This window comes from Podarcis cretensis (genome assembly GCF_951804945.1).
Source record: "Podarcis cretensis genome assembly, chromosome: 9".
Lineage (NCBI taxonomy): Eukaryota > Metazoa > Chordata > Lepidosauria > Squamata > Lacertidae > Podarcis > Podarcis cretensis.
The window spans coordinates 22,690,626-22,704,379 of NC_137178.1; the positions used below are offsets into that span (position 1 = coordinate 22,690,626).

At 42.7% G+C, this 13,754-nt stretch overlaps 3 protein-coding genes across 4 annotated transcripts in view; 1 reads left to right on the forward strand and 2 right to left on the reverse strand.

Moving 5' to 3' along the window:
• NFKB1 (nuclear factor kappa B subunit 1) overlaps positions 1-1,349 on the forward strand; it is a 73,577-nt gene extending 72,228 nt beyond the window's left edge. The window contains exon 24 of the mRNA XM_079990200.1: positions 655-1,349. Coding sequence (XP_079846326.1) covers positions 655-833 — 179 coding nt within the window. The 3' untranslated portion in view covers positions 834-1,349. The remainder of the gene's footprint in view (positions 1-654) is intronic.
• CENPE (centromere protein E) overlaps positions 1-13,754 on the reverse strand; it is a 299,890-nt gene that overhangs the window by 63,436 nt on the left and 222,700 nt on the right. The window lies entirely within an intron of this gene.
• MANBA (mannosidase beta) overlaps positions 1,292-13,754 on the reverse strand; it is a 68,410-nt gene continuing 55,947 nt past the window's right edge. For both annotated transcript variants that reach the window (XM_079990209.1, XM_079990208.1), the window contains exons 12-17: positions 12,617-12,835; positions 9,501-9,665; positions 7,940-8,084; positions 4,889-5,031; positions 4,248-4,505; positions 1,292-3,249 (exon numbers count right to left, since the gene is read on the reverse strand). In XM_079990209.1, the coding sequence (XP_079846335.1) occupies positions 3,025-3,249; positions 4,248-4,505; positions 4,889-5,031; positions 7,940-8,084; positions 9,501-9,665; positions 12,617-12,835 (1,155 nt within the window). In that variant the 3' untranslated portion in view covers positions 1,292-3,024. The remainder of the gene's footprint in view (positions 3,250-4,247; positions 4,506-4,888; positions 5,032-7,939; positions 8,085-9,500; positions 9,666-12,616; positions 12,836-13,754) is intronic.

Consider the following 13,754-nt stretch of genomic DNA (forward strand, 5'->3'; position numbering starts at 1 on the left):
GTGCATTTAAGGGAAGCAACAGAGCAATCTATAGTTACGATTCTTAAGGGAGCAGTTCAGTAAATCTGAACCCATACTTATCTAGGTGACGGCTTCTTTTGCCAGATCTCAATAATTCCAAAATGATTTTTTAAAATAGTGCTGGAACCTTAGAAAACACAGGTCACCTTCCCAGTGTTCTTGCAGCTGGTGCAGGCTTGGCATTTAGTAACATGCTAGGAAAAACAAGCTTAGCACAAGGGCTTAGCAAAAGGACAACCCAAGGCTTCAGGACATGTGAAGCTGCCTTATCATATAAATACCGCTTGGCCATCTATCCCAGCATTTTCTGGATTAGCCATGTTCTTAGGCAGAAATCCTTCCTAGTTTTGCCAACAAAGCTCTTTTAATTGGAAGTGCCAAGGATTCAGCCAGCCAGAGACCTTGAGTGTGCAAAACATGTTGCCTGGAAACACTCGGATTCATAAAGCTTCTGCCTTGGACTCCTTCTGCAGCTGCTAGTAATTTTTGTTTTATTTTCACTATTGTCTGGGGAGCAAAGAGGCCTTTGCATTGCTCTTTTGATTTATTTCCTGAACTGGATATATTGCATTGTATTAGCATTTTCTCAAAACCCTATGAATTATGCAACATGTTCCTTTTCCCCTCTGCCAGGTGATCTCAAATTCCAGGATGCTGAAAGTATTTGTGACAGCGGTGTAGAGATTTCCCTCCGCAAACTCAGCTTCACATATTCAGAGTCTTTCACCAGCAAGTCACCAGTAACACTTAAGAAACTAACCACAGGCTACGGCCAGGACGACTTGCCACAAGGCAAAATTGAAGCCACTTAGAAGTGTGGAATGGTTTGGTAAAGTTTCCTGCAGAGGGAGGAAGTTGCTAACAATTCAAAGTGCACTGGAAGAAAAAGCTCTTTAAAATGTACATCGACTGTTCAAGAAACAGGAATCAGGTCCCGGTAAAGTGGGAAGCTCAGGACCAGCAGCATGAAGATGGAGTGGCCTTCTTTCTTCCTAAGATCTTCACCTATAGAAGAAATGGACTACCAACATGATGTGTGGTAAAAATTACAATAGAGACATTGGCTGTGGAGCGTGGAACAGGTCATAAGCAGTGATCAGATAGATACTTAAGTCAAAAGAATATAATGTATATTTCAGTAAGTATATTTAAATTTTCATCTGGTGTCTATAAAAATCATCCAAGCTTCAGACTGTTTTCCCCATCCTGTTTTACCAGCTTTCTTCTGTAAATATTCTTGTTTAGATGAAATTACTCAAGGAAAATAATGTGCTTTTTAAATGCTTGGTTTTTTTATTTTACTTTTATAATAAAAGACAAAATTCACATTTTCTGTATTTTTGTGCTGAAGCACACATGGAAAGCAGCTAAGGTCCTGGAGGCAAACTGCTCCCATTAGCTTGATGACAAAGCACTCAAATCAGAAGGTGAATCAATAGGGTGAGGCATTTTTCCATTATGAGATCACCTGAGTAAGGCCTAAGGTCCTGCTAAAAAATTTTCAGTAACTTCTTTCAAGGGCGGCTTACCTCCTAAACTCCTTAAGAGGTAAAGAAGGTGAGAACACAGAAGGCCACTGTATGTGTCCATAGAAACCCCCCTTAAACTCTCTTGAACTATAGGAAGAAACTATTCACACCTTTTTCCACTTGTGTGTCAGATAGCTGTGAGCTGGACACTTAAGTAAACAGGCAAGGGTGCTGAAAAAACATACTGGAAGTGGGAAAGACAGGTGAACCAAGATCAACAGGTCCTTGTGGCAACTTTAACATTGACATTATGACATAAGCATTCATGGACTAGCACCCACTTCATCGAAAGAATAGAGTGTGATCCTCAGTCAACCATTATGTGGGTTTGAAGGGGGATGTACAGTCGTACCTTAGTTGATGGACGCCTTGCAACTCAAACGTTTTGGCTCCGGAACACTGCAAACCCAGAAATGAGTGTTCTGGTTTGCGAACATTCTTTGGAACCTGAACATCCAACACTGCTTCCAATTGAGTGTAGGAAGCTCCTGCAGCCAATCGGAAGCCACACCTTGGTTTTCAAATGTCAGACAGACTTCTGGAATGGATTCCATTCGTCAACCAAGGTACGACTGTAAAAGTTGATTGGCAATGGTACAGCCTGTGACAAGATTCAGAGCTTAAATGTATAAAAATGACCACCCTTCACAGCCACAGATGATAAAGAAAACCAACTGTTAGGTCTTTTTAAGATGACACAATACTTAGCTGTCACTCTGTTGCAGCAAAAACAACCACCAGCCCTCTGAACACAGTGTGGACCAGTGAAAGGAATCCTTAGCTGAGAAGTGCCACAGTTCAAGCCAACCAAAACAATAGCAGCCAGTGATTATAAAGAGCTCCTTCCAATGAGTAGCTGCTGACTGAGAATATGCAGTGATAAAGGAAAAAATACTCTTGTTTATGCCTGCAGCCACTCCTATTATCTTTTTTCCTGCCATCTTTAGCAGCACACATATCAGGCCTACTTTGCAAGTGGTTCCTGGACTTTTGCACCTTGCAACTTTAAGCATGCCTTGGGGGCACTGTTCTAACTATCTGGGGAGTGAGACCCTTAGGGAAGTCCCCACGTTGACTAGCCCCAATAACTAAGACTTCCACTACCACCCATCTTCCCTATAATCTGAGACGTGCATCAGTATGGCTCCTTAGTCTAATACTGGAGCAGCACATCCTTCCTTCTTAAATAAAAAGCCCTGATGCCAGAATACAGAGGAAAGTAAATGAGGGCACTAAAGCATCATTCTATGCACTTCATTTCACTGTTTTCATTAAGCTCTCTTAGCATACGTGGTCACCTTGTTCTGTAGCTGTGCTGATTTGCTCTGGGCTCCAGTCCACTGAACAAAAGGGTCTCAAGTGTGGAAGATGCTGGCACAAGAACGATGTTTAATGGTCCAACTTTGTGCCTCTCTTGCTGCGGCGTTTCATTCCCGTTTCCCTTCAGCTTCCTCTCCCTCCTTCAGGCCTTTCCTCAGGAAATGTCTGTCAATGACGTTAAGTTGAGCGACTTCTCCAGCTCTTTGGCGCTAGTGGTTTCCCAAGGGTAGAACAGTATGACTCTCCGTTTCTCAGTGAGAAGGAAACCATTGTCACTGAATCTTCCTGGGATGTTTCCAGCATCCAACCAAACAAAAGGAGCAATGGCTGAGGCTTCCAGGATAATCTGAAACTGATCTCCTTCTTGGGAAACAGAAGCCTGAAGGGGAGGGGGCAAAGGATTATTATCTGTGCAGTTTGCCTAGTAGAAATTCCCTATTATAAACAATGTGCTTTAATAATTTATTCCTCCTCACAACAAGCTTGTCTGCAGAAAAGGAAATAATGGCATATGGAGCCGCTTGTTACTTGAAACCTGATTTATAAACATTATTTTTATACTGGTTTAATACTACGGCAAGGATCGCTAGCGTAACTCCAGATGTACAACTCCCATCAGTCCCAGCTGGTATGAACAATGGTCAGGGTTAATGGGAGTCATAGTCCCCAAACACCTGGAGGGACCCCACATTGGTTACCACTGTACTATGGTTTCCTCTTCAGCAATTCCAGGAGATGGAGGAAATTACTCTTCCCCAGAACTGCACCAGTTACGTCTTGGTTTGCCAAGATGACACACCAGTGTGCCCACCATTACTTCTTATGGGACCCACAAAAGGTCTCAGGAAATACTGCCTCATAAATCCATAATGCAGAAGGACTGACTGCTCTTCTTGTTCCCAGTTCCTATTTGCACTGGCTCAGCCTGACTTTGCAGACATGCTGAAGACATGGAGCCTTGGCAGGACCTGCAATCAGCATTAAGCAGGAATGCCATTTTATTTAGACATGAGGCACTTGCTGTGCTCCAAAGTAACTACTCCATTTTAAGACAAAAACACCAAGAAACGGCAATAAAAGTTCAATTCCATGACATCTATAAATGGTGAGAATTAGACAGTTTTGCATATGGCATCAGAGGCTCTGCCCTTACCTTTTGTAAGGATTGGCACATATGCTTCCATAAGGGTGAAATCACAGGTCCTTTGGTACTATGCACAGAGTTCAGTATCCTGACTTCATACACAGCTTCTGAGTATTACTCAGGGCCAAGACATCTCACCGCAGTTATTCTATACCCTCCGTGGTTCTATGAACTGCTACTTGTGTGCCAAGGAACGAAGGTTATTACTTGAACAAAATAATTTTGTTACTTACAAGAAGTTGTGGATTCTTTAATCCCACTGCATCCTTCAATGAAGACAGGAAGTGGTAATTGCTTGGGCTGGAGAGCTCCTCTTCACCCTCAAGGGAAAAGGTGACAACACAGCTTTGCCTGGTACAATTTCCACATTGTTTCAGAAGGTCACTGATGGGCTCCTTGTAGATGGGGACAGCTGCTCCTCCCTTGATGAGCACACCCTCTTTAGCCAAGGTACACACTGGCTCCGTCAAACCCCAATCATGCAGACTGACCTGCAGGGCAGGTTAAGAGTTCAAGACAATAAAGGCAGATTATGAATGCTTCCTTGCCATTAATAAAACTCAAATAACTCAACCTAGACTGAGCACATGTTTACTTTTCTTTTATTAAAATTGATAGCCTTCAAAAGAGCTTGACTTTGACAAGAGGATGCCTTTATTCAGGCAATAATCCTACAACATTCACTTGCAAAATTCAAATATTTACACCTCACTTAAAAACTCAAAACGCAACATTATTTCATAGCTGGGAGTATTTCTTTAGAGCTAGTCTCTTTCCTTTGGGTTGAATGGGAGGGTTGGGGGAAAGTCCTCCCCACCCAGCCCCTGAATTCTTTCCAGAGCCAGCTTCAGAGAATGGGCAAAGTGGAACTTACCCTGAGCGTCAGCTCATAATCTGTGTGAAGATCTGAGATTCCATATATGTAGAGCACATCTTTATCTTCGTATGCCACAGGCAATAAAGGAGCGAAAAAGCGCTGGGCAAAATAATGGAGCATCTTCCACTTGCCACCATATTCTGAGAAGGTTCCAAAGGAGAAAATATATTAACCATACCCTGAAATGACCTGCAGCTTACCTTACTATGCAACCATTCAGATTAAGAGGCCTTTTTCATTTTCTAGAGTCAGAAGAAGGCTGGTTCATAAATGACTTGAGGGGAATGAGTGGGTATCACTTACATATATTTATTTATTGCTTTTCCCTTATTAATACTTGTGCTTGTATCAAAGCAGCCCATACATTCATTCCTGTTCACATGTTAAAAACCTTCTACTTTCTCTATTGCTGCTGTTCAAAATGGAAGCCATATCAGGCAGGTGTTTGCAGAAAGGTACCAGATTCTCTTACAGGAACGAGAGGCACCAGCTCCCCCAGAACTGCTAAACCCCTCTCACCATTAGGCAATCCATTCCCTGCATGCAGTGGGGTTGTTGCAGGGCGACCACAGTGAATGTGATGACACATGCTATATAGGGCATACACAAATATGTATATGCACTCAACAAATGTGACAACTTATCTGAAAAGCAGGTGATGGGCCCACTGGAATTCAAGCAATTAAAGTGCTGTATTTTAAGCAACTGCACTGCAGAGAAAGAGGTGGCTGAAACCACCAGATGCAGAGGAAATAGCAGACCATCTGTTGTGCTTACATCCAGCTTCATTAATTGCTACCAGATAAACTTTGTAACTAGAAAACCGGCCTTGATTTTCCTTCTCCCTCCCAGTTCCTTTTCCTTTTGTGTTATGCCCTTTCAGATTTGTCAGCCTGAAGGCAGGGACTGTCTTGCTATTTTTGTACACTGCTCTGGCAGCCTTTTTATTCTGAAGGGTATGTAGTAGAAACGCTTTAACAAATCAACAAATAATAAGGGTGACATGGGATAGAGACACAGAATAAAGGAGGGTGGCAGCAGTAGGTTCCTGGTTTTTAAGTTTTCCCTGAAGTTCTTCTCACCAACAGTCACCAACAGAGTAGGCAGCCCACTCCGCCCTGGGACCAGTGCTAAATTAATCAACTGCAAACCCCAAAGGCATCATTTCCTTGGTCTGTACCATAATCATGCATCCAAAAGCTATTATTCTCTCTAATAGCTGCTGGTTTCAGCTCACTGGATGATTTAAGTGCTAGATGTGATGAGACTAAAACTGAGTCATCCCTTCCAAGTAAAATGTGTGATTTGAATCAGGTATGTCAAGGTGACATTACACAAGACCTGAGGCTCAGCAAACACTGGTTGCCATTTGCTTTCCTCCCCTAAAGATGAAACTTCACACTGTGGCTACAGCTGTCCCATGTGGCTGATTAAGGCCCTATCTACACTATACATTTAAAACAGCATTGTGCCACTTTAAATCATCATTAACCTAAATCCAGTGGCGTAGCGTGGGTTGTCAGCACCCGGGGCAAGGCAAGTAATTTGCGCCCCCTAACCCATGGATTTTAGTAGGGGCAGAGAGCTGTGAGTGCGAGCGCGCGCCCCCAGATGTTGCGCCCGGTGCGGCCGGGCCCCCCTGCACCCCGCACGCTATGCCACTGCCTAAATCTATCTTTTTCTCCCTTGTAGTTTGAACCCTATTCAATGAAAATTTGCTCCTGCCCCTTTTATACCCATATATCTGACCACTGATACATATTTCAGCTTCCTAAGCCAAGACATGGTTGTGGGAACTGACCACCGTTATCACCCAAATCCACTACGATGGAATTGGGGGAGCCGAGAGCTCAGAAACATACGTCTTGCTATTCATACTACAAAACCCTGACAGTCTGTTAATAGCCTCTGAGAGAGTCAAGTGCTAATTTAAACAGATGTCTCTTTAATTTTTCAACAATGACTGAAACATGCCCAGAGAGGAAGAGACTGTTCAGACCAAATCATGACAACCTGTATAGCTGCAAAGGCTAAATATGTCCTATGACATATTTAAAGGCTCTGCTTTTAATATCTCCTAACTTCTTTCCTCTGCACATAAAAGTTATCTACCAGAACGACATGCAGATTATATTAGCTCTTCCTGGGACACACCCCAGGTAAAACTGGAGATGGGAACACATGCACACACACCCTTGGGAACTGCTGACATTGTAGGAACCAGACTTTAATGTTAAGCCTTATCCCAAAGGTAGCCAGTGCGATGCTCCTCTGATGTTTTGCACTCCGACTCCTCTCAGACAACGACGAGGGAAGTTGTGGTCCACAACACCTGGAGGGCACCATGTTGGTGCTTTAAGGCATTTGACAAAATGCTGCAATTTAATTTGTGGTACCCTGGGCAGTACCCAACAAAGTAGTTCTTGCCAGCACAAGAACATCTGGCTGTGCAACAGAACCTCCCCTCCTTCTCCCCTTCCTGTGTCCCTCCTAAATCTGTTCTGGGTTTCCCCCTCCAGGACAGATGTGGAGATGGTGCAGCCCAAGGAGAGGGTGGGGAAGTTCAATCGTGGAAATGGAAATCCTTGCACGTTCAGAACTATTTTGTCCAAATTCCCACTTGGCCATGAAGCTCACTAGGTGACCTTGGCCATGGACTTTCTCCCAGCCTATACAACCTCGCAGGGATGGTGTGAAGATGCAATTGAGGGGGAGAATCACATTCACCACCTTAAGCTCCTCACAGCAAAGGTGAAATATAAATACAGTGGTACCTCGGGTTAAGTACTTAATTCATTCCGGAGGTCCGTTCTTAACCTGAAACTGTTCTTAACCTGAAGCACCACTTTAGCTAATGTGGCTTCCCGCTGCCGCCTGAAGCAAAGTTCTTAACCTGAGGTACTATTTCTGGGTTAGCGGAGTCTGTAACCTGAAGCGTATGTAACCTGAGGTACCACTGTAAATAAAATAGGCGTGCAAAGACAGTAAGAAAGCATGCACATTAAAGCAGCCCAATTCCTAATTTTGCTTTGGCTGGAGAAGACTTACCCAGAGAAGCCCAGGAAGGAGCCTGCCAGATATCATTGAGTTGCCAATATAGTGCCCCCATGGTGCGCCCCTCCCCATTGATTATCTCGCTTTGGCTGCGACGATAGAACTCCGTTTGGGACTTTATGCACTGGGCCTGCATAATCTAATTCAGCGAAACCCAAAACAGAAAGAAAAAAATATCATTACTAAGTGCTCGTGTAATGATAGAACTGCGAAAGATACAGACGATAATGCAGATGCCCAAGACTGGACTGCAGAGAACAGCAGATCACATGGTAAAACCCTTTCTGGGCTGTACCACTTTGATTTGTAAGCGGTATTTATTTATTGAATTTATATACCGCCCTATACCCGCAGGTAGGTTGTGTATTTCAAACAATGCTCTAAAAAATTCCTAAAATATACAGTCAAACCTCACAAGAGTCCCCCCGTTGTGTTTTATCATTTTCTAAACTATATGCAAAATTAATAGAGAGCGTTTAAAAAACAAACAAACCTCGAAAGAGTGTTGTGGCACCTTAAAGGCTTAACAAATGCTCTCCTGGCACAAACTTTCGCGCATTAGAGCCTACTTCATGGGATGCATGGAATGTTACCCTCAGTCTACCAGCCATTCTTTTTCAGTGGTGTATAAGCACATAAAAGGGAGCAGGGAATGTAAATGTTGCAGCTGAAAGGCGGCGGCATGCAAAATTACAGCCTGTGACAAATCAACAATAGCTCGAATGTATGCAAAATTACCTTTCACAGCAAAATGTATGAATACATTTAGTCTCTAATTCTATTATCACCTTACTCAGAAATGCTATAGTGACTGTGTAATCGCCAGCCAATGTTGCTGTAAAATGTCATTTTGCATCCACAAACAATCCTTTTGCATCCCATTCCCCCCTTCCCTTGCTCCCTTTATATCTGAGACTCATACCCCTTGCATCTGACATAGTGGGCTCTAGCCCAAAGTAGTTTGTGCCATAACATAAACAATGCTGGCCTTTTATGTGCCAAAAGGCTTTTGGTTGTTTTTGCTGCAGCAAACTAATGTGGCTACCCTTGCAGATATTGAAAACTGCCCAACAGAGTCTTTCCAAAACTCTTACGAGGTTGTCAGTTGTTGCAGATAAGCACAAGTGGTTTCTAGACCTGTTTCCAAAAAACAACTTCATACCCCATGTTTTCAGTGCACCGTCATAATCCCTGAATAGGAAAAGACAAGTCTAACATTGTGCCTACAGGGCTGAGTTAATGTTTCACCATACAGAGAGACACAGACCTGACAACCAGTATATACACAGCCTGTAATCACAAAGCAAACAGCCGGGTGACACTTTATACACAACGGTACATGTGTATTTCTCTGTATGGTGTGTGGGGAGAAGCCCATCGATAATTTAAAACGATGTCACTGGACCCAAGATTTCACTCACTGTGTAATTCAAACACTTGACACAATTATCATAATTTTGTACCAGATTCTCTGCAATACATGTTGCATTATGCAACCACGATTATGGCTTCTTTAACAAACGAGAAACCTCTTAAGATTTTGACAAATACTCACCTGAGTGAGGTAGATGGATTGCTTAAAGTTGTTGAGCGGGTCTCCTTCCTGCGGCAGCTTAAAATGGAGGCCTGCCTGATGAAGCATTTGGTCATTGCCATTAGCGTGGTGTTGCCGATGCAAGGAGAAATTGCTCGCGTAAGACCAGTCCCCCTCAGATGACACCTGTGGTTTAAAAACAAAATAAGATTTATACACATTTGCAATCACTCACTCGCATATATTTACTTCTTTCTAAAAAGCAGTCATCTCAAAAATTCAAACATAGCATAAGGTGTTCCCCAGCAAACTGGACCCCCGTGTTGTACAATGGCATTCTGTCTAATCCATTGGGCTGCTAAAGCAAAAAGAGGAACCTTATGTGTGATGCGATCCCTGGGCAAATAACAATTTTTCTCCCTAATATTCAAGCAGGAAACTGTCCGAAGAATCCTTTTGAGAAATATGTCCCTCAGAGAATTACGCAGATTGCAATACAGTTTGCAGTGAGCAATATGTTCCACCACTCTCTGGCTACAAATACATGAATGTTTTACACATATTCTAGCATATATTTCATCTAAGTATGCTTTGTGCAAAGTTTGTACAGTGGTACCTTGGTTTTCGAACAGAATGCGTTCTGAGAGTCCGTTCGACTGCCGGAACCATTCGAAAACCGAAGCATGGCTTCCAGTTGGCTGCAGGAGAATCCTGCAGCCAATCAGAAGCCATGCTGAATGTTTGGCTTCTGAAAATCGTTCGAAAACTGGAACATTCACTTCTGGGTTTCGATCGTTCGGGAGCTGATCTGTTTGGGAGCCAAGATGTTCGGCTTCCAAGGTATGACTGTAATCTTAAAGCTGTAACTACCTCCATACAGAAAATGTATACATGTACAGATCAGAAAAGAACATGGGAAATAGCAATGTTTACACAATGGGTGGGGGATCATAGGACTAGGGGCCAAATACCTCTCCGCCTGCCCCCCAGAAATCTTCCCAGGCTACACTGTGCCCCAAATGCTTTTCCTGGCTGCATTGTCCTTGAACCCTGATAAGGTAAAACCTTTTATCCTCGTGAGGATAAAATGGGAGGGGAGAATCATGTACACTGCCTTAAGCTCCTTGGCAGAATATCAGGATAAAACAACAGCAACGTAACAAATACAGGAAGTTGCTGGTGGTGCAACTTCCCAAGGCCTGTAGAAAAGAATTTTGGGCAGGCCTTTATGCATCTATCCAAGGCAAAACCAGAAAAATAAGTGAAAGGCAGAAGTAACTGGTAATGAGAGACACAATCCCCAGAAAAGTGGTGCTTAACTTCTTAAGTGCTTTGCTACAGGTTTGTGTCTTGTTTCTTTCAGTGAAATAAAGTGCTCCCATTGTTCTCTGCATTGTGCCCAGAGCCAAGAATGGGAATTCTTGTCGTCTGATCAAACATGTTCTTTCGTCAACTAATTGCGCTCCCATTGTTTAGCACACTTAAATGATACTTTTCCTTCCAGGAAGGGAAATTCCCCAAATTGACCCTGGCTTTAAATGCCTTAATACACATGGGGAACGTGATTCGCAGGCAGGCTTGTAAAAAGCACTGTACACGATTACAAACCCACACACCTCATTTCAAACTGGAAGATTCCTGCCAGCATTTGAACTCTTCTAAGTCTCGTTGATGTCGACAGGAGAAAGTTACGCCTTGTTCAGGCTTGTCAACAGCCATGTGCTCGCTAAGAACTACCTCCAGGCAACCAAAGAGGAAAGCTTTGCAAAATTCATTTATGACATTGATTTTTTTGCCTTTCAGGCCACACACGGCACACAGAGTTATGCCTAGGCAAGCAAACAGATGACTACACACTTTTTTTGCAGGGTGGGATCTTCTGTGGCCTTGCCAGCAGTGCTGAGCATGTGCATCATTCTCCCAATGGAATCAACATTTAGGGAAATCTTTGCACACAGGTCCTCTGCAAACATCCTTTTTATTGCACATTTGTGATTATTTGTGCTCATGATGCTATCGGGGCAATCCTACACAATCCTACTTTCAATACCATTTGTGAATGCAAAAGCTCACACTGCTTCACTTACAGCTAGTAGTAGTAGCAGTACTAGTAGTAACAACAACAACAATAATTTGTACCCCGCCCATCTGGCTGGGTTTCCCCAGTCGCTCTGGGTGGCTCCCAACAGAATATTAAACAGAATAAAACATCGAACATTAAAAACTTCCCTAGACAGGGCTAGTGCACATCTTGTAACTTCCACTGGCTTTTCATACCACAAATGTCCTGTGTTGTTGTTGTTTGGGGGGTGTTATCCCACTTTTGTTGCACTATAACCCTTCTGGACAGCAATAATGTAGCACTGAGGAAGCATCACAGAACAACAAGGAAAGCAAAATAAATTGATCACTATTTTTGTGCCAAGGACATGTTGCAAAATATACCTACAATAAAACACCAGTTTAGAGGGGTCCTTGATGTTTAGCAGTTGCTTTAAAATGCAAATTGTATTTTAAAAAAATAATAATAATGCAAAGTTACTGGGAGGGAGAAAGTGGTAAATGAAGGGTCAGAGCAGACAGAGAGAGAGAATGTAACGCTCTTATCGCCTACAGTGGTCCCAAGGAAAACATGTCCTCTTTTTATTTATTTAGAAAGTTTATAAACCACTTGAGCAAGGAGCTCCCTAAACAGTGTACTAACAAAATTATAAATAAAATCCACAAACAAATTAAAAATAAAGATACATAAAACCATCATCACTGTACACAAAGACAAAACCAATACGGTTTTTAAAACAAATATAGGTAACTAAATTATATGTATGGGAAAACTCACCAAAACAAGTGAAGTTTTCAGCAAGCATCTTAAACAATTTGCTGCCAATAGGCAACCTGTCGATAGGTAAAGTTCCAAAGCACAGGTGTTGCCACACTGAAGTCAACTCCTCACAAATGCAGAAACAGACATGATGTGTCTCTTGTAAAAGTGCAATTAAATAGGCACATAGGGAGCAAGATTATTTCTTTAAGTAAGCTGGTCCCAAGAGCTAACATTTGCATTGGGAGGAAATCATCAACTGGCTTTTCTTAGGCTCACAGAGTTTGCAAGAGAGGGAAAGGCTCAAAAGACTTACCTGTGCCAGGGCACTGAAGGAAGGCCAGGACTGAAAGCCATACTCTGAGGCAAATCGTGTTCTGGGGAAGGTGGTCCAATCCCAGCAGTCACTCACATAGTTGTAGTAATGATTATCTCCGAAATGAGTGTCGTAAGGAGCATGGGCTAGCCAGCCTTCCTTGGCTGACTCCAGACCATTGGTAGGGCTGGAGGTAATGAAAGGGCGAGTCTCGTCTTCCTGGGTTTAACAAAACACAATGCAAGACAATAAATGGAGCTCAGGGCTAATAAAGCATTTCTTTCTTTTTCAAACTAGCTAAACATCTACGATTTCAAAAGCAAAAAAATAAAGCCAGATTCTGAATTGGTGAATGAGTCATGGCTTCATTTCTCACTAGGCTGGATGAGTTCTGCTCTGCTTATCACACAAATGAGTATCTGCTTCCTGGAGTCAGATGCTCGGCTGCAAAGAAACAAATTCAGCATTCAAAGGAAAGCAATCTGCTCTGAAAAATATTGCCTTCAGACTGCGAGACAAATACTAAGGAAAGCATTGTGCGTGGTCCATTTATTTTCGTATGAGGAAAAACGTGCGCATTTTAGGGGGAAATTGTATAGTCAGCTTCCATCTGAAGGCAAAACTGATTCTTTGGACAAATGCTCAAGGTCTTTACAGGCAACGGGCACACAACTGTTTCCCATCTGTCTAGAGGCCCTTCCTCCAGGTTACATGTATGTTCCCTGAATGGTTTTAAAAAATCAATCAATCAATCAAGCAATCAATCTAGAGAACAAAACAAAAGCACAAATAGTACAAAGAACTAAAAGATTTTTAAGACTGAAAATATTTTAGAATTAAAGGAACTGGGAAAATAAAAAGTTCCTCAACTGATACAAAACGTTTTTAAAAATCAAAATCCATAAAATAGGATTACAAACAGATTGCCCACATGTGCACATTCACCCACACTTATCAGCTCTCAACAGCATGGTCAATGGCCGGGGGTGATGGGAGCTCCAACATCTGGATCTCTAACATCTGGAGGCCACAGGCTTCCCATACCATATGTGGCAATTTCCAGTCTTAACACAGAGCCCCTGAAATGCTCCACTTGAATGCTGATCACTTCCCCACTGCAGATACCCTGTGCTCACTT